Raw genomic sequence first — 18,951 nt, 5'->3', positions numbered from 1 at the left:
TCTACGGGAAAATTAACGGTTTGAAATTTCATGCAAATATTAAAGGCCTCAAAAAATATTTTAACCCAATACCGAAAGACTGCGCTGGATATCCACCCCAAACGAACTTTTATCTATGCTACTGGGTCCTCCGACGTGATTCGCTTCAAGGTCCTCAGGATAGGACCAAGTTGTTAGCGCTGTCAATTTTTCACCTGCGGTGACAGAGGATAGACGTGAGGCTCAAATGGGATTAATATCCACTAAAGTCTGTCGTTCCCGTTAGCGTTTTGTTGCGGGTAGTTGATTTTTTTCTCTTTTGTTCTTGCTAAAATGAAATGTTGAAACTCTTATTGAATAATCAATTATCAAGAAAAACGTTGGCCGCAATACCACACGGCAATTGCAGCGATTCGCATTTCCGGTGTCTTCGTTCCGCGGCTTCAACAATTTCGCCAATCGACCATTTTCGTACGACAATGTCGTGAACAGACTAATACCATGATCAACAATTTTTATGGTTATTCTTTCCACTTCGTCTACTTAACTCATTTTCAATTTATGATATAATTATTTCTAGTAGCAGTGATATGACATGTTGACATTCGCGGATATAAGGACATAAAACCTGCTCCGAGTGAATGGTTCTTGACTATAAGCACGATGTGCATGAAATAAAAATATATTGCAGTTAATTTTATCGCAATCACCGGTAAATATCGGTGCAGACAGCACTTCTATACGGTAATGAAATTTGCACAGCAGTGTTGATGCAGTTTATAACTTTCGATTACATTTTACTGCAACACTGTCACTACGATAAAACTGTGCTAATAACCACATTCAAGCACTGTCCGTAGTTAGTGACCGCCACATGCAAAAGTGAATGCGAAATTTTATACGTTTCCGCAATAGATAAGCGTGGTTATGTATACTCGTGTATTGCTGCAACTGAGTTCAAAATACAAAATGTGTTGCTACAGCCGGAATTTGCTTTTGTTCGTAGCTTTGATAATCCCGGCCTCGCAGTCTTTTGGAAAAATTATTGATAAGTGAAAGAATTGAGGAATTTGATGAACACTTGCCCACTTTACCCAAATACTCAAAACAATAATTTTACCATGAAACGATTGACTTTCGAATGAAACCGTAGATGTTACAAAGTTTTTGTAAAAATTCGCAGAATTACCGGAAGACTACAACCGGTCGTCACCGTTGTGTGTTTGCATCTGGTGTAACTATTTTCTCTGCACCCCGTTCTCGTCGAACATTTATGTCATGGAGCACCATGTATCCCAACCTACTTATATATTCATAAAAACTCGATCACCTCTAAAAGCTGAATTGGGGGCTTCTATTTGGCTCCAATTGGCCTTCACTCAAATATTGGGACGGATACATTGTTTGATGTAATGGTCTGAAGGTGTCACGGAAAATCAAGGTGACATAATATCATCAAACATTATTCACGACACGCTCGTTTCGAACCTGTCATTATTCGTAATATATCACAAAACGCTTTTATCCACGGTAAACTTTTTCAGCTGATAAAACAACTCCAAGATTGAACGAGACTTGTGCTACAACGGAAATTTTTGGTATAGCACTATTAAGGTAGAAGAATTTGAAAAAGATAAAACACCTTCAATGTCGCTTAATGTTGTGATTGAATTCAACAATATTGCTGGATTCTGAGTTGCAGGAAATGCATTAGATGCATAAAAATACGCGGAATTGGAGTTTTGTAATCGAACAGTCTACAGTTCAGAATTTGTTTATCATTCATAGGACAGTAAGATTATGCTGATATGCAAGTTAAAAAATGTTCCAGAATGTTGTTTGAAAGAGTAGGCACGAATAATGAAATTTGAAAAAAAATTAACAAATTTAAAATCATCATGGTAATTTGGTAGGGAATGCACCATAGCCAACATGACATTTTCGAACCTCTCAAAGTGGATAATTTATAGCGCAAAGCACTTATTTCTGATCTGCGATTCCAGTTGACAAAATGATCTTCACCTTCAATATGTCATATTCCAGTTGTCATGAATTTTCAGACTAACAATAAGTGAATTTGCTGAAAAAGGCACGATGTAGGTACACAAATGTACTAAAACAAACTCATTCGAAATTTTGATTGAACGAAACGTGACGTGTACCGTTACAGGTCAACTTATGTTCTATGCCACGTATTCACATACCTACATCACTTGTCCATTTGAATTTGAATTTGAAGTGAAACTGTTGATAATTTTTCAACGACGAAATTGAACAAAATTTTCACTCAAATTAGTGCAATTAACTAATATTCCAGAGTACTTGAGTGATTGACTTGTTTCATCGAATATCTTTTAGTTCAGTCAAGCTTCAGAAATACGTATTTAAAATATATTTAAGTGTTATTTTATATATGTTGAAGATTTATTCAAAATAAAAGCATTTCTACCCTTATTTCACAACTTTCATGAAACGTTTCGATTGATATCATTATGAATGTTCCTAATGTTCTTTTTTTTGGGGGAAAGCGTCAAACTTTCGAAAAAGACGAGATTGTTTTTCAAAGTGAAATTAGGAGGTCTTGAGCTTATCTATCAACTAACAAAATGATTGAAAAAATCAACTGCAAATTCAATACGTGGAAGCAAAGCTGCACATTATAATGCTTTCGGAATTCAATTTGTTTTGTTTCCAATGACTTTAGCGAGGGAAAATTTTCATTCTTTCGCAGAGCTGTTCGTAGAGCAGCACATCGCGATATTCCAATCTCCTAGAAGATTGAATTTTTTTATAACAAATGCATTTTCCAATAGACATACAAGTGGAATGGAATGATGTATTTTAAATTGTATTCATCGACACGTTTATTTCAACGAAAAAATTCAAAAAAATTATTTATTCTTCCCCTGTCGCTTTACATGGTCTTATCTTAGACGTCAACTTCTTCAGTTCTGTAAGCACATAAATTTTGCAGAATGACAGTTTTTGCTTTAAGACAGACTTTCTGCAACTGCGTAAAGAGACACTATCTATATGTATGCTCAAGAGGCATATACAGGTATGTATAAAAGCGCACACCACTGGGTGGGCTTCCTGCGTACGAGTTAATTGTAACAGCTACCCCCAGCGAACAAGACGGAACACTGAAAATGCGTGTCTACAATAGGACTTTGGTTTTAATCGCAGCGTTGATAATCGCCGTATCTGTCCAAGGCAAAATAATCGGTGAGACAAAGAAGTGAAATCAAAATAATTGCGCAAGAAAACTTTGACAACTGACTTTTTTAGTCCAAAAACCATAATATGAGTACAAAAAACTTTCTTGTCCACAGAATTACCAGAAAACTACAGTCGTACTTCACCATGGACCGAGCTGATCGAACTAGGTGTGGTAAAATACACTGAAACGGATTGTGTCCGCACCTGCGTTGCCGGGGAATTACCGCGAGTGTGTCTTTTCACATTCACTTTGGAGTTCTACGCAGCAATGGGGACGTAAGCAGCCTTACACATATCGAACATTCGCACTTTGGTCAAAGGAAACAAGCTCGTACCGTTTCGATCACGATTCACCGTCATAATAGCCTGCTTATTATTACTTATTTGTACGACTGCAGAGCCTGCGGGAATTGTTCTGATGGTGTTCTGGAGGATTGTTACCGACCGCAGTGTATTCCAGCTGATGGAATTCAGCGAGGGTTGATGTCCATCAACCGCCAACTCCCCGGAGCCCCGATCAACGTCTGCAAAAATGATCTGATCGTAGTCAACGTAAAAAACCAAATGGCCGGCGAAGAAGTCACCATCCACTGGCACGGCTTTCGGCAAAAGCACAGTCAGTGGATGGACGGGGTTCCTTATGTAACCCAGTGTCCCTTCGGAGGCGAGAGTTTCAGATACATATTTCCAGCAGAGGTCAGTACGAGACATTAAAATTTTTTTCCCTCGGAGGTGTGGATGTGTAAACTCTACGGCGTGATCGCTATTAAGTGAAACCTACGTCTTTATTTGGCAGGAGGCAGGCACGTATTTCTATCACAGCCACTCAGGCACACAAAGAACCAACGGGATTTATGGTGCGTTAGTTGTCCATGCAATAAAATCCGAAGAGCCCTGGTCGGAAGACCTCTACGACTATGATTATGTGAATCACACAATAGTGTTTTCTGATTGGATGCACGAAAACGCAGAAATGTTTCTTCCCGGTCTGCCGAGCAGACAGCCAGGCGTCAGACCTACCACTATTTTACTCAACGGATTCGGAAGATACTATGACGCCGGGACGGACTCAGACCCCGTCAACGTTTCATTTCCTTTGGCAACTTTTCATGTCCAGAAGGACTTGCGATACAGGTACACAAAGTCCCATCGTAACTGCCATCCTTATTCTCAATGGGCAATACCCTACGCATAACTCCCTCCTTTTGAAGGTTTCGCATCATCAACGCCAACAATCACGTCTGCCCGGTTATACTTCAGATACAAAATCACTCTTTAACATTGATAGCCACCGACGGCATGCCGATTGAACCGCGCACAGTCGATTCCATCGTACACTATCCTGGTGAACGATTCGACTTTGTCCCAGTACCATCTGTAAACGTCACGGCACAAGATGCGTTCTGGATACACGTTCGCGCTTTAGGGACATGCGCAGCTGATGAAATATATCAGTACGGCGTTCTCTCGTATGGCACAAGTGGCGATGAATTAGGTAACAGCTTGTCCGACTTTAGTTTTTACTAATCATAATTACGCCTAGCATTATATTGATCGTTACTGCGACAGATACTTGATCTGCGCTAGATAGTGAAACCTCAATATGCTTCACGTTTTACTATAAAATTGCAGGAATTCTGCCGACGCGGAGTCGACCAACCATAACGAATCCTTTGCCGACGGGGATAGTCCTTAATGAACCAAACACAACATGTGGGCAAGATGCAAGCCGCCTTTGCATCACTGATCTAATATCCATCGGATACGATGATGCCGATGAAGTTAAAAGGATTTTGATGACAAAGCCAGACGTCAGGTTGTTCATCCCGTTTGGTTTTCATCAATTTGACGTCGATACGTTCCACGAAGATGAAATTTACCATTCATTCATGAGTGAGAAGCTTGAAGTTCATATTTGAGAGAAATAATTTATTCGCATTCGTAGAAAAAAACTATAGAAATTATATTATTCAGATCTCGGAGGTGGCGGCATTCAATCGGCATGGATGAACAACATATCTTTCAATTTTCCGGACAGTCCAATTCTATCGTCGTACAATTCTTCCAGGTCTCAAAACAGCTACTGCAACCAAGACAACTTGCCAGCCAAATGTCTGGGGAACGATGATAATGCCACGTCCACTCCTTACTGCGAATGTACCCAAGTTATAGTTCTGCCAGAGAATGGCATCATTCAGCTGATTCTTATCGACAACGCCGGTGAGTTAGACTCACTGAAACCAAAATGTTCCAGCGGGTCGTCTGACCTCGTTATGTAACGTAGCATCACTCGGGCATCGACCACACTCATCACTAATCACATTCCTCCTTCTCGTGTTCTTCAGAAATCGCTGGTCTCAATCATCCGATACATTTGCACGGCTTTTCTTTCTACGTGGTACATATGCAACAAAACTTGACGAGACACCAAATGTATACTGTAAGTGAAGCGAAAGAATATGTCAGTGTATGGGAGTTGGAAAATTCCGACAAAGCTTCGTCGACGAATAACACTATGCCACCACTAAAAGACACCATAAGCGTGCCCAGCGGTGGAATGGCCATCGTGCAATTCAAAGCTGACAATCCTGGATCTTGGTTGATGCATTGTCACTTTGAATGGCATATGGCCGTGGGCATGACGATGGTCTTCAGAGTCGAGGGAACGATTCCTTCAGCGCCTCCAGGCTTTCCGAAATGCGGCAATTTTGATCCGTTGGAAGAACGCACCACAGCTGTAGTACGTATAAGTAACGAATGAAGATAGATAAAATCGGACCTATGCGAACTTGGTATCCGACTTGCGAATGAAAAATTTTTGTAAATTAATATGGATTGCACTTTATTTATACTCGTTTGTACCACTTTTTTTCGTTTGTACTTCGAATAGAAAAAAAAATATGGCGTTTTCAAAAAATGACGCGCACCACACTTTTAAAAATTTCGTTTTTTCGTACGGGAGCTGTTTCAGAATCGTTTGTACCCATTTGTATCACCTTTCGTCCGTCTGTCCCTTGATCCAAAAATAGACAGACACCTTCGGTTTTTTATTGTTAGAAAAGCTAACTTTTATGTTTTCGAAGGTAATCGAATTCTGCCAACAGGGATCGCTTCAGAATCGTTTGTACCCGTTTGTACTATCTTTCTTTACGTTTGTACCTTGACCCAAAGAGAGTTATGTGGTCTTATAATTATTAGCTATAAGTGTAACAATCGTACTTTGACATAACCATACTCAGATTATTTTATTACCATAGCTATTCAGTATAATAAAAAAGAAGATAGATTGTGACGTAACCTAGTTAACACAATACAAGTTTTGAAACGAGTAAAAATATTTCAAATGTTAGATTTTCTAAACGTCAAACACCGACTTTTCTCTTTTTTGGGCCAAGATACAAACGAAGTACAATCGATATTGGTTTCCGATTTTTTTTTATCCAAAATCGGGTGCCAAGTTCACATAAGTTAAAATCGGTGCAATAAATAATTTAATCACAAGAATGGTAGATAAAAGATGGGTGAGGAAATTTTGACTGCAATGTAGAAATAAAAATTCAAGTATTTTGTGAGAAATATTATTTTGATCAGTAGGTTCATCCGAATAAATACGTAATTGACCAGCCAAAAATTCGAAGTTCAACTGCTCCTAACTTTGATAAGGTGAGTAGTGTCGAAGCAAAGAAAAAACCACACGGACAGTAGCATTCTGAAGTACCAGACGACAGATCGAATATGTTGCAACAGAATTGAAGATAATGACCGCTCAGTGCTGGATCAAAACAAGATAATTACAAACCGAAATAAAGACAAAAATTATATTAAAATGTATTGCCTGAAAAATTAGCAATAAAAACGTTGGCTTAATCCTCATCACTATCGTCATCACTATCGTCATTACTGTGAGTCGAATATTGTGTTTGGGAAAATTTATTTTGCGCATGCATATTTTCCAACGAAAAAAATGTAAATATGTTATTAGAGCGAATGAATAACAAATTCTGTTACATTTTCATTAAATTTTTTTGCCTCTTTTTACCACTTCTATAATTTTTTAAACTTTGATTGGTAAGAATAGTCAATAAAAAACGAATTCATTGAAAAGAGCATACGTATGTAAATTCAGGTAAATAAACAAATTTTTACGCTCCATTCAGCACACTTAGAACTTTGTTCCAATTAAACTTGACGTCCTTCTGTTACATGTCAAATGCAAAAGTATCAAACGATACATTCAATTTTATACGTATACGTATATTCTTATTGTTCTATTTCTAATGCGTTAAGGTGAAATTGAATCTTCTCTTTGTTTTTCTATCAACTAAGTTCAACATTCGTCTTAAAATAATTATTTTCATCACGGGTATTCAGAAATCATTACTTTTGGAAACAACATATGCCAATTCGCCTGAAGAAAAACTGGGAAGTCTTGCTAGTTTCTTTTAAAAAATTTTGACATTTTTTGTGAGATAACAGAAAAAAACTGATCAAAGTCTACGTGGAAAATAAAGTGAGTGGTACGAAAACTACAATCCATTGGCATGGACTTCTTCAAAGGAAGGGTCAGTGGACAGACGGAGTTCCTAACGTAACGCAGTGTCCGATCAGAGAATCGAATTTTAGATGCGGATTTCCAGGTAATGTTAGTACAAGACCCCATTAATCTCTAATCGTAAGAGTTTCGTAAATATCTTTTCCGAAAGTGGAGACAATCACTTCCGTTCCACTTGCAGGGCTACCATTTTACGTGATGGATGTGGGTCTAAGCTATTCGAGCTATATGGAAAACACCGTAAACGATGAACACCGCTGAAAGATATCTTGAGCGTACCCAGAAGAGGGTACGTGATCCTCCGATTATTCGGACTGATAATCCAGAAACTTGGCTGCTCCATTGTCACTTTGAGTGACACCTCTCCACTGGAGTGACAGTATTTTTTGGGTTCAAGAAGAACTTTCGCCTGAAGCCCCAAGCTTTTCGAAATGAGGAGAGTTCAACCATTGATCTCGGCTAATTAACCTGAATGAAGTCGTTATCTGCCAAACTTGACTGCAATAACCATCGCAACAGTGATTACAGAACACCGGATGAATTGTAAAAGAAATTTACCGTTTGACAACTTGTACTTATCTAGGATCGAACGTGATGATTCGTATCAGTAGAATCAAAACACTTACTTTTCTTCTTTTTCAGTTGGCTATCTTCTGATGAGAATGGGAATGTGCTAGATCTTAAAACACTTCATGATACACCATCAGTTATTCCGTCATGGTCATTTTAAAATTTCTTTCATCAGGTCTACGAATAGCACCTCTACACATTGGAGACTGGGCAGAAGTAAAATGTTTGTCAAAAAGTTGCGATCATCGATATAAAATTGCAAAGAGACATTGAATTTGTTCTGGACATACCTGAGGGTACGCCTGGATACTCTAGAACGGTTGGAGGCAGAAGTTTGTTTAAATTTTTACGATTACCTGAAACTGTTGGAATGAAAAATTACGATAACAATTCAAGTATTTTCATAGCAGTTTGATAGTGAATTTATTTAAATCTACGGGTTTACAATATCGACATGCTGAATTCATTATGCTTAATATCTAAGGTGCTTAATATAATATAGCTTCTTAGTTATTTATTAAATTGATTGGCGAGACATATTTGAGAAGTATAATTTACCGACGTTCCACTGTATGAAGTCTGGTATTGTCATTTGAGAAAACCACGGAAGCTAATGCCATGAGTATAAAAAAGAAAAAAAAATAAGAAGAAAGAGAAAATAACTATCAATACTATTACTTAACGCAAAGTTGCGTTAGGCAACTGACAGAATAATTTCTTACCATGGATAAAATTTCAGATATATATATATTTATATTTCTATGTATATGCATATGTATACGAATATAATGTATAGATATTTATATAAATATAATCATGATATAGCTCGTCAAGATCTGTGTATAATTCTCTCGTCTACGCTCTACACAATCAACAGTCAGCGAATAGATCATAATCCGTAGTATTATTACTTGTAATAATATGTGAATACCTATTATTCATACATATAGCCGTGATGCCAACCATGCTAGTGAGGATTATATTAACTTCTTACATCCTGCCCTCCTGTAAGCGTTAGATCAAGTCTCCGAGTGAGGCGTTACTTCGATGCCAAAAACATGATCAGTCTGAAAACAAGTCAACAATAAACACGTGAGTATCGCCATAGTTCATATCATGTGAATATTTGCAATTTTTTATTTTTTTTTATCCCGCCAGCAATGTTAATCGAAAGAAACAAATCAACCTTGGTGAACTTGATACCATTCAATGCGAGATATTTTTTTAAAACTCCAAGTGAGCTAGAGCCATCAGCTGACCAACGGCCGCCATATTGTTCCCAGTAATCACTGGTCTTGTTTTATTATTACACAAAGGAATACCTCACGTCACTGGCTAAAAATCGGAAACTATGAAATAGCAAAACGTAGAAGAAGAATTACCGTGGAATGTGAACATACCGAAAGTTGATAGCTTTTGCAGCTAGAAGTCTGTTACACTCGGCGGTATCAGGGAGAGGTAAGGGTAGATACGGACTCTCGTTGTCCTGTTCGGTAAAATCAAATCTGTGTATTCTCGGCTGTACTTTCATGTCGCCGAACGGTCCTTTGAGGATGAGATAGTGTAACGGCAAGGGATACGTTGTTTTCGTTTTCAGTATTAACTTGAAACAGAAAACAGGAGTTGAAAAATTTTTCGTAGCTAAGCGCTGAGTCGTCAGACCTGGATTGTCATATCCAAGTCTGGAATAATATTAACTGGATTACCATGTAGGCTGACAAACCTGATAGGTCATATCACGTTCTGAACTTTGTGTAGGATCACGTTGGCTGTTGTTGATCCTGGCCTTGACCACCCATTGGTTGTTGAACGCGGTGAATCTCGATGTTTCGTAAAACAATTTATGGACAAACTCGTCGGTTCGATACGGCTTCATTTGTAGATCTTTGAAGCAACGGAAAATAATGTGACGATGCGAATCATCTGCATTTCTAATGGTTCTAATTACACGATTGATTTTTTTAAGCCGTTGGTAAAAATTCCCTCCTCGCTCTCGGTATTTCATTTCGGTCTTTTGAGGGTCGGGATGGAAAAAGTCGAGCGAATCGATTTTTGTAGTTATTTCCAAAGATCCGCTGCATTCCAATACGTAAGTAGTAGCCTACTTCCTATAATAACTCGAAATGAATCTAATCATACTGCACACCTCTTTCCACTTTTCACTTTTTCCAATCCGTTCCCTGGAAAAAAGAAATTGACAAACCATTAAATGTGATTTTTTCGTAGGACAGTAGATCGAACACGCTGTCGTAGAGTCGACGTTCCTCGAGGGTTCTGGCATCGATGTCTCGAAGTGCCTCCATGACGTCGGCCCCGGTACGATGAGGATGGACGCAGTGGGTCTCGTGCTCGGCTCCTTCGTGGCTTGGACCCCGCCATGGACACCCGATCCGGCTATACTTGCAGCTGGATATTCTGGAACCGCGTTAAAAGGCGCTTGAAATCAAGAGTATCGAAGGTTCGATCAACCGATTAATTCCGCTTGATGCGGGGGTGAAAGGGTGTTTCCTGAAAGTTCGTCGAGGAGTTACCTTTCCTCGCACATCGTTTCCTCGTGCCGCTCCAAAGAATTCCTCGGGAATTCCTTGGCGCAGTATTGACATTCGGCCGGAAGTTCAGACACTGCTTTTTCAACGGCAAGATTCCTCGATGCTGACGTTTTGCTGATTTCAATCCGACAATTCGGACAAGTGGCGAGCTCATCGCGAAGCCTAGCGTCGGCCAGGACGTGCGTGAAGCATCCGGCGCACATCAAATGTCCGTTGGTGCACTGCAATCACCATTGCAGAAAAATCAGTATGGCAACTCGGGAAATCCTTATGGCGAATTATTCGTTTCGCATAGGTTATGCAATTCGTGTATTATTGTATATTATCATGAAGCAAATATGTCACGGTTATCAGCAAGGTGGATACAGCAATTATTACAAATTCTTTGTTTAATCAGTTGAACGTAATATGTTCATTCACTTTTTCCGTTTTTCCGTTTTTTTTTTTTTTTTTTTTTTTTTTAACTTACTTAAGATTTTTGTCGAAACACAATGATCATCGAATATTCTGCTATTTCGGAAAATCAAGTGTTTGTTATACGCTATAATCGTACTTGATTATGTACAAGTGAATATTACAGTATGAAAAGTATAAATGCAAAATATTCTACAAATGATATCTGAAATCGAGAAAGAACGAGCTGTCAAAACTTTATAGTCATTTCTTCGTTCATCATCGCCACTTGGCATACGTGCACGTGAATATTTATAAATACGTACACATATAAATACTCATGTGGCACGTAAGCTAGTTAATGGAAAGGAATTTTGAATTATATCAGAGTTCTCGGAAGTCTAGAAATAGAATTGTAAAAATGGGTCAGTTTTTTTTTTTTTTCGTTTTTTATCGAATTGGGACCGGGCATTAAGTATAATTAACTTGAAAACTAATGTGTTTTGTGATACACTGAAGCTGTTTTATCACCGCACATGCCAAAAACAATTCTTATAGCTTATAAATATGCAATCTAATGCGTTGTTACCATTATTTTGATGTTCTATAACCTGAAACACAAAATCGGACGTAGAGTATTAATTATTGACGAATTCTCAATTTTCTTTACAGGTATATAAGTAGGGTATATTAGAAAAAAGGTGGGCACATTGAATATTGCATGTTAGATCGTACGTCACATAGGAATGGATGTACTTTTATATATTCACGAAAATGATAATAAATAATGATTTCTTATTATTTGCTTTTCTTCTAAATTTCCCTCTAGCTATAGACGAATCCTAGTACAAAAGGCAAATCACTATTATTCCTGTATGATGAATATTATTGAACTATCGATGCATACGTTTATATTATGCACGAACAATCCATGTGTATATCATAATTAATTGGGAATAGGATAGGGATAACACATAAGAGGTGGTAGCATTCAAAATAACTAATTTGAAAAATTAACCTTCGTTAACTCATCTCTTTATTTTATTCTATAACCTTTTCGAGCTACATTTTATACAAAAATTTGACGATAGATCAATACTGCTTTGCTTTTGCAGATCAATCATCTATAAATTCGAAATTTCGCACATATAATTGTGGCCTATCGACTATAAAATTAAGTTGCGCTAAATTAGTATCATCTCTAGTTTATGTACAATAACAATTATAAGTACATTAAGCGGTATTAATTTATTACATTTCATAACAGCACACTACAAAAGTTAAAGTGGCGTTGGTATATTGCACTATTAATATTAATCGCTTGGTTTTTTTTTTGTTGTTTTTGTTTTCTAAATTGTCTTTCTAAAATTTCTTTGCAACTTCAAATTATGCGTATGTACTCAATATAATTGATAAAATCAAGTGACAAAATTGTCCCTGCATGTGAATAAACGAATAAAAGAAGTCTTTCGTCATGTGTACACTTATTTTATCCAGTGATTTATACGTGATTTAATAATGAAGAATGAAAAATACGAATCATCCTATTGTCAGTTATATTTTTGTCTGTACATTATGCATATTGTAATGTGTACACTTGTATATTTTTGTTTGCGTAAACTATTTATTTATATGAAACGATGGAATAAATATGAAACGATGGAATGCTTCGAAATGAATTCGACATTCCAATACCTGCGAAACACAGGTGATATATAAACATATGTATATATATATTTCTCTTCGTCTTATGCGAGACAGCTTTAACGGGGATTTTCTTTATTTCACATCGAAAACTAATTATAGAAACGTGAATGTACGTAATATATGACAGGATTTTCTATCCAGGACCTACTGTATATGGTTCCTTTACTCGGTTAAATCTGCGAATCACATTCTGCCGTTGCAATCGATTTTGTAGTATACCTAAACGAAATGTATTTGTACGCGAGTAGGTACGCTTCATTTTACACAACATCCGTGTTGTGTAGGGAATTGGAATAAGAAATAATAAAGAGAATATGAACACATAACAAAACATAAGGGAAGAGACTAATTCTCGGTTTATTGTAAAAATAAGGGGGAGGGGGGGACGAACTTGCGATGATTCATTCTTTTTTTTACAAAAAATTGATATAACGGGACTAACCCAGCTGCTCGTTCAAAACTACTCTGATACTCGACCTTCGAGTTCCCTTTCTAATGATCCTCACCGTTTCATTCACAATCATGTTCGATCAGGACAGAAAAAGTTTTGTTTACCAAATATAAATAGAGACAACGACCCTGTAACAAGAATTCCTTCAGCCCGTCGAAGCATGGAAGATTCTTGAAGAGGGTAATCGTTACAGGACAGCGCTCATTTTGTAATACCGATATTCGTACACAAGTTATTTGTCTCAACTTATATCACTCGAATTCCTTCCTGTACTCATTTGCGTTGTACATAACACGAATATATTGTACAGTGGCGATAAGATAGCGAGACACGAAGTAAACGTTTTGCTTTTCATTGGTCTTTGTTCGTATGGGCATACGTCTATACACCTGAACCATAATCGTCCCTAAAATAGACATTGAAAATGAAAAAAATTGATGTTTATCAACGTTACTAAAAATATCGTCGATTCATCAAACCAGAAGCGAGAGACGACCGAACTACAGAAGAAGAAGGAAGAAAAAAAATAGAAAAAGAAAATTGCAGAAAAGAAGAATAACCACGAAGTCAACGAACGCAATGATAATAGGGATTCGCTGTCTCCTGTCTACAAATACAAATCAGACAATGATAATCTTTGCGTTATTTATTTTGACCTAACAACTTCTCTGGCTACACGTGAAACACATATTATCTCGCATGCTGCTCGCTTTGATTGCCAACAATTATGATATCGCTAGACGCGAATGTTTATATAAGCAATAAAACCAGAAAGAGATATTCGTTAATAGTTTGAACCTCTAAACGAACTCGGCTCAATTCGTATCTACATAAATTATACTTTGAACTTATAAAAGCGTACATATTGAACGTTATCAAAGACGCGTCTGGCTCCGTATAGTGCAACGATTACAATCTTCGGAATGAAAGGAGATAAACACTGATTCGAGAAAGAATAAAAAAAAAAAAAAAGGGAAGAAAAAAAAAACAAGCATCGAAATCGAATTGACGCAAAATGGCGTCGCGTGTTGCGATTACTATATACATAATAAATCCTCGCTATGCATATGCATCGTGCGTGAATGCAGAGAAAACCGACAAGTGATAAGAAAGAGAAAATTTAAAATAAACAAAGTAAAAGCGCAGCATATTTTGACGAAAGGCGAGAACACGATCGTATTTAATAACACACAGAAAACTTGAGATTAGCCATTGTATGCATTTATATGTATATAGGGACAGAACCGCTGACTACCGGCAAAGACGCGGAGGGAATGATTAGATGTAAATAAAAATATTACTGCGTAGAAGAAGCCACGGAAGGTAAGGTAGGCTCTCAAGGTTGCGTAACGGTTTTCACGCTGCAGTAAGCGTACCTATATGTATACCTACACCGTATATACGCAGCGTGGCTTCAGTTTATATATATAAGAAAGCTGCGCTATTGTTGCATACGTTCGTGGTACATACGTATATGTATATACATATAGACTAGATTGGCCTGCGGTGCACGATTTCGTCGCTCGAATAGTCACGAGGTTGAAGTTGGTATGTAACGTAATTCTAACGATGCTTACAATTGGAGAGAAAAAAAAAAATCGACGTTATTTCGCAACGTTATTGATTGAGCCGTATAAATAAAGCGAATTATTACTGACTACGTACTGATATATTTATTACTCACTCAATCTGTGATTTTGAAATTTTAAAATAAAGTGTTTTCCCGCCCATGTTTTGTTACGTTACAACGTTGCAGCCAACTTCAAGCTCGTCGTTCAATTGTTTTCGATACCTATGTAGATATGTACGTTTCTCCATTGAAAGTACAGACTTATAGAGGATAAAATAGGGTCAAACTCTGACTCACGATCTGATACACAACATGATTTAGGTGCCTAGGTGTGTCTCCAGGCTTTGTTGCCGATCGTGAAGAGTTAACTCCGTCTTGACCATTGCCGGTTATTGATTTTTCAAACCCCATATATTCGCCGTAGACGGGAACGCGATATTATGTAGGTGTAGTACTTTCGAGAGATGAATCGATTCTCGATGACGAAGAAAGAAAGGCAGAAAAAAAATTATGATTCTATTCTTTTTTATTCGGTCGTTTTTTTTTTTTTTTTGTTTCTTTCTTTCTTTTTTCTCACTATTTATCGGAGATATTTTTTGTTCCTCTGTTTCAAGAATAATGAAACGTGAACGCCATGCGAGGTAGAAAGTCGTACATTGATTATGTAGAAAGAGTGTAAGAGAACGTAAATTATTCACCTACCTTGTTTTTGCGCGTAATTTGTATATATAATATACATATACGTATTACAGCGTTTGTACACAATATACCATTTTGCGCAACAATTATCGTATACACATTCAAATTACACTCACGTACATACATACACACACGCACATCACACAATGTACACACGTGCCGTGGACTTTAAGCATTTTTGCTTTTTCCTTTTTTTTTGTCTTTTTTTTTTTTTGATCAATACTACAAGTTATTGTAACTACCGGAATAATAGAAAATTTTTAGTTTGTACGATATACCTATGTGATAGGGTCGAGTGTATACTTGCCTGACAATCCTTCATCCTTCTTATTTATTCTTTTTTCAATTTATTCATTTATCTATGTCTTGTTATGCGTGTAATTTTGTTTTTTATAATATCAAAAAACAGACGTTACAGTTCTGCAGAGATTGGGGAAAAAATAAAGCAAATCATGAACAAAGATTAGTATATGTAGATGCTATGGTTGTTGCACAGTTCGTTTGTATATTACGTTTTACTTATAAAACTAGGATAAACGCAGTTCTATGTTTCATCCAACCGTTGCATAAGAGGGATAAGAAACAGAAGAAGAAGAAGAAGAAGAAGAAGAAGAAGAAGTAGAAGAGATCTCCATTTTGTGTCGTACATACACGCCTTCTATCACAATCACCCATTACATGTATATAAAGATTGTACGATCGGAGAAAAATCAGGAATAATTTGCGAGAAAAGAATAATATATTTCGAAAAAATCGCTAATCGTAAATAATAAAGAAGCAAGGAAAACAAAATCGATAAAAGAGACATTCGTCATCATATAGGAGTGAATGCGATTGGTCCTACGAAACGAGACACGAGCTTCCTTCTCGTCTCGTCTCGTCTCGTCTCGTCTCGTCCGCGTTAATGTAGTGGAAAACGTCAAATACGCGTTTGGTGGATGGATGGATACGTGAGGGAACAGCTGTGTCAGCTGTTCGGAATCGCTGTCGCGTCACGGAGAGCGAAGGAGCAGTCGAGACAAAGAAGAGACGCGGGGTCGTACATACATTGCAGTGATGCAGGTCGCAACGCGAGAGGGAGAGAGAAGGGCGAGAGGGGCGTACATACCTGGTAAACGGCTGCCCGGGGCAGATCGAGACAGACGGCGCAGCAGAGGATGCCGCCCAGCCGATGCTCCAGCTTTTGCTCGGTCTTTCCGTCGGCCCTCAACAATTTCCTACGCTTTTTCTCCGGCTCGAGAAAATCCTCGACCTGTTTCTCGGGCTCGTCGCGAATCGGTGTTGCGGCGGCGACGGCCGCCAGATCCGAAGCGCCGCTAGACGACGCGGCCTCGCTGCTCGGATCGGCCATTTTTGTTGTTTTGATTTTTGACAACCGCCGACTGGGTGCCGCCGCTCTTTTGCCTCGCCTTTATCCTCTATCTCTCTATACCTCCCTTTATATCTCTCTCTTTATATATTTTACACCACTCCGATCCTGCCCCGGGCCAATTGACGCTTGCTCCCCGGCTCAAAACTCTGCCGTCATCCACTCGATCTATCAATTTCTCTACGCACGCTCGCTGCTCTTTATATTCTGTCAGATATCTCACACGCGCTGCTGCGTGACACTGACTGCGCGACACACGCCGTCACAAAACGCGATCGCAGCCGTCGAATTCCCAGCTTAAGGGGCACGTCGAGCAACAGAGGACAGGAGAGTGGGGGGGAGCATGCGAGTCAGCTGATCGACTCCCGACACTGCGCAGGAGCCGTTGGCCAATCGGGCGAGACCCTCGCAGGCGGCACGTGCGATATTTTTAAAAGTCCTGCTATACTATACGCACCTCCCTTCCTTGATGCAGTTATTTATAAGTGCCTAGATGGATTCTTCTCTGCGTAGCTAGGCGATGATCTTTCGCTATGCAGTTAGAAAATTTTGTCATCCAACCATTCGCAGATCTGGTTTTTTTTGCCAATTCACTGACTTGATGTTCTTTTATATCGCCAATAGTAATATGGATTCCTGTTCAAAATCATCTGCTTGATATCTGCTTTTGTCAACGAAATTTCAAAATCTTATACACTTAGACAGGATACAAATTTCACTGTTTATTCAACTGCGGACTCTTTTGATGCTGGGAAACACCGTCGATTTGATTTGGATGAGTTAAACATTTCGTCTATAGTGCATGACAGCAAGGACTCATTCCTAAAATGCATATGTATATAAAAATAAATTATTGTATTAGCATTTATTATGGACCTCTATATTTTGATATATTCGAATAAGACACTCGCGTCTGACTGATACGAATGATAGGAAAACGTCGTGTATAAGGGACTGATAAAATAAACTGTTTATTTAAATTTGAATAAGTTCTCACAGGTTTTATTAACACAATTATCGTTACAACGTTCTTTGTCTTTTGTGTGTATACGTTCCTTTGTTTTTATTTTTATGACATGTGAAACGACAAATTGTTTGCCACGATAAAAGCCTGGCTAATGATAACTTTGTGTAGAGATTTTAATCGGACTTGAATTCCACCTTTGTTCAATTTCAACATCATCACATGGGAAAATTTATAAATATGCCTCAAGGCTAGAAGCAGTAAGCGACTGCAATTATCAATGTTTCTCAATTTCTTAATTTATCATATTATAAATATACTATACTTTTGATAGTTGTGCCATATTTCATAATTCGATTCAATTATTTTGTATCGCTTATATATTGGCACGAAAATGTATCCTTTTTTCTTCTTTGAAGTTAAGTATTTCATTTTTACTTGAAAAAAACCCAAAATCATCGATTTAACGTGTCAATAGATGATTCCGCAAATTTTAATACTTTTGACACTTTGATATCAATTTATTAAGCCTAGCAATCTTTCCCTCTGTTTGTCGTTGCAGACACTTCATTAATTTTACTTTTGCTTTTCTCCCTAACTTTTATTTTGATTGACTTTAATGGGTAATTACAATATGCCAAATTCGTATAATCAGCCTGATCTTTTCTCGAAATTGAAAATGTAGCTTGAATAATTACATATAACGATTTTCACTGTCATTCAATTCAATAAGTACAAAAAGAAATTCACATACACTAATCGTTGAATACCAGTAATCAGACCCTATTCATATTAAAAAAATTTGATTTCATTTGCACGAAATAAAATCAAAAAAGTATATAACTATAATAAATCTTTTTATTTTTTATTCCCTTACTTTAACTTCTTTAAGTAGAAATGTATTTGATACACCTGTGTATACTTTGTAT

At 37.6% G+C, this 18,951-nt stretch overlaps 2 protein-coding genes across 3 annotated transcripts; one reads left to right on the top strand and one right to left on the bottom strand.

Annotated features, from left to right (window-relative positions):
* Nucleotides 1-3,085: 3,085 nt before the first annotated feature.
* On the top strand, nucleotides 3,086-6,928 carry LOC124416344 (laccase-1-like). The gene is made up of 9 exons (XM_046897305.1): nucleotides 3,086-3,204; nucleotides 3,312-3,474; nucleotides 3,597-3,894; nucleotides 3,995-4,332; nucleotides 4,410-4,693; nucleotides 4,831-5,091; nucleotides 5,173-5,418; nucleotides 5,544-5,938; nucleotides 6,793-6,928. Exons 1-9 carry the CDS (start codon nucleotides 3,129-3,131, stop codon nucleotides 6,901-6,903), a joined length of 2,172 nt encoding a protein of 723 aa, XP_046753261.1. The 5' UTR covers nucleotides 3,086-3,128; the 3' UTR covers nucleotides 6,904-6,928.
* A 1,790-nt stretch (nucleotides 6,929-8,718) lies between these two features.
* On the bottom strand, nucleotides 8,719-17,319 carry LOC124413192 (cysteine and histidine-rich protein 1 homolog). 2 transcript variants are annotated; one of them, XM_046893620.1, is made up of 6 exons: nucleotides 16,798-17,319; nucleotides 10,852-11,090; nucleotides 10,524-10,735; nucleotides 10,044-10,204; nucleotides 9,703-9,923; nucleotides 8,719-9,387 (listed from the first exon to the last, which is right to left on the bottom strand). In XM_046893620.1, the coding sequence occupies exons 1-6, from the start codon at nucleotides 17,038-17,040 to the stop codon at nucleotides 9,360-9,362; spliced, it is 1,104 nt and encodes a 367-aa protein (XP_046749576.1). In that variant the 5' UTR covers nucleotides 17,041-17,319; the 3' UTR covers nucleotides 8,719-9,359. The 2 variants fall into 2 exon arrangements, with proteins under 2 accessions (XP_046749576.1, XP_046749585.1); XM_046893629.1 differs by having other exon boundaries at nucleotides 9,721-9,923; nucleotides 16,798-17,317.
* Between the last annotated feature and the right edge of the window lie 1,632 nt (nucleotides 17,320-18,951).

Source organism: Diprion similis, chromosome 2 (genome assembly GCF_021155765.1).
Source record: "Diprion similis isolate iyDipSimi1 chromosome 2, iyDipSimi1.1, whole genome shotgun sequence".
Lineage (NCBI taxonomy): Eukaryota > Metazoa > Arthropoda > Insecta > Hymenoptera > Diprionidae > Diprion > Diprion similis.
The sequence above is the reverse complement of the archived record's forward strand: the minus strand, read 5'-3'. Positions and strand labels throughout refer to the sequence as shown.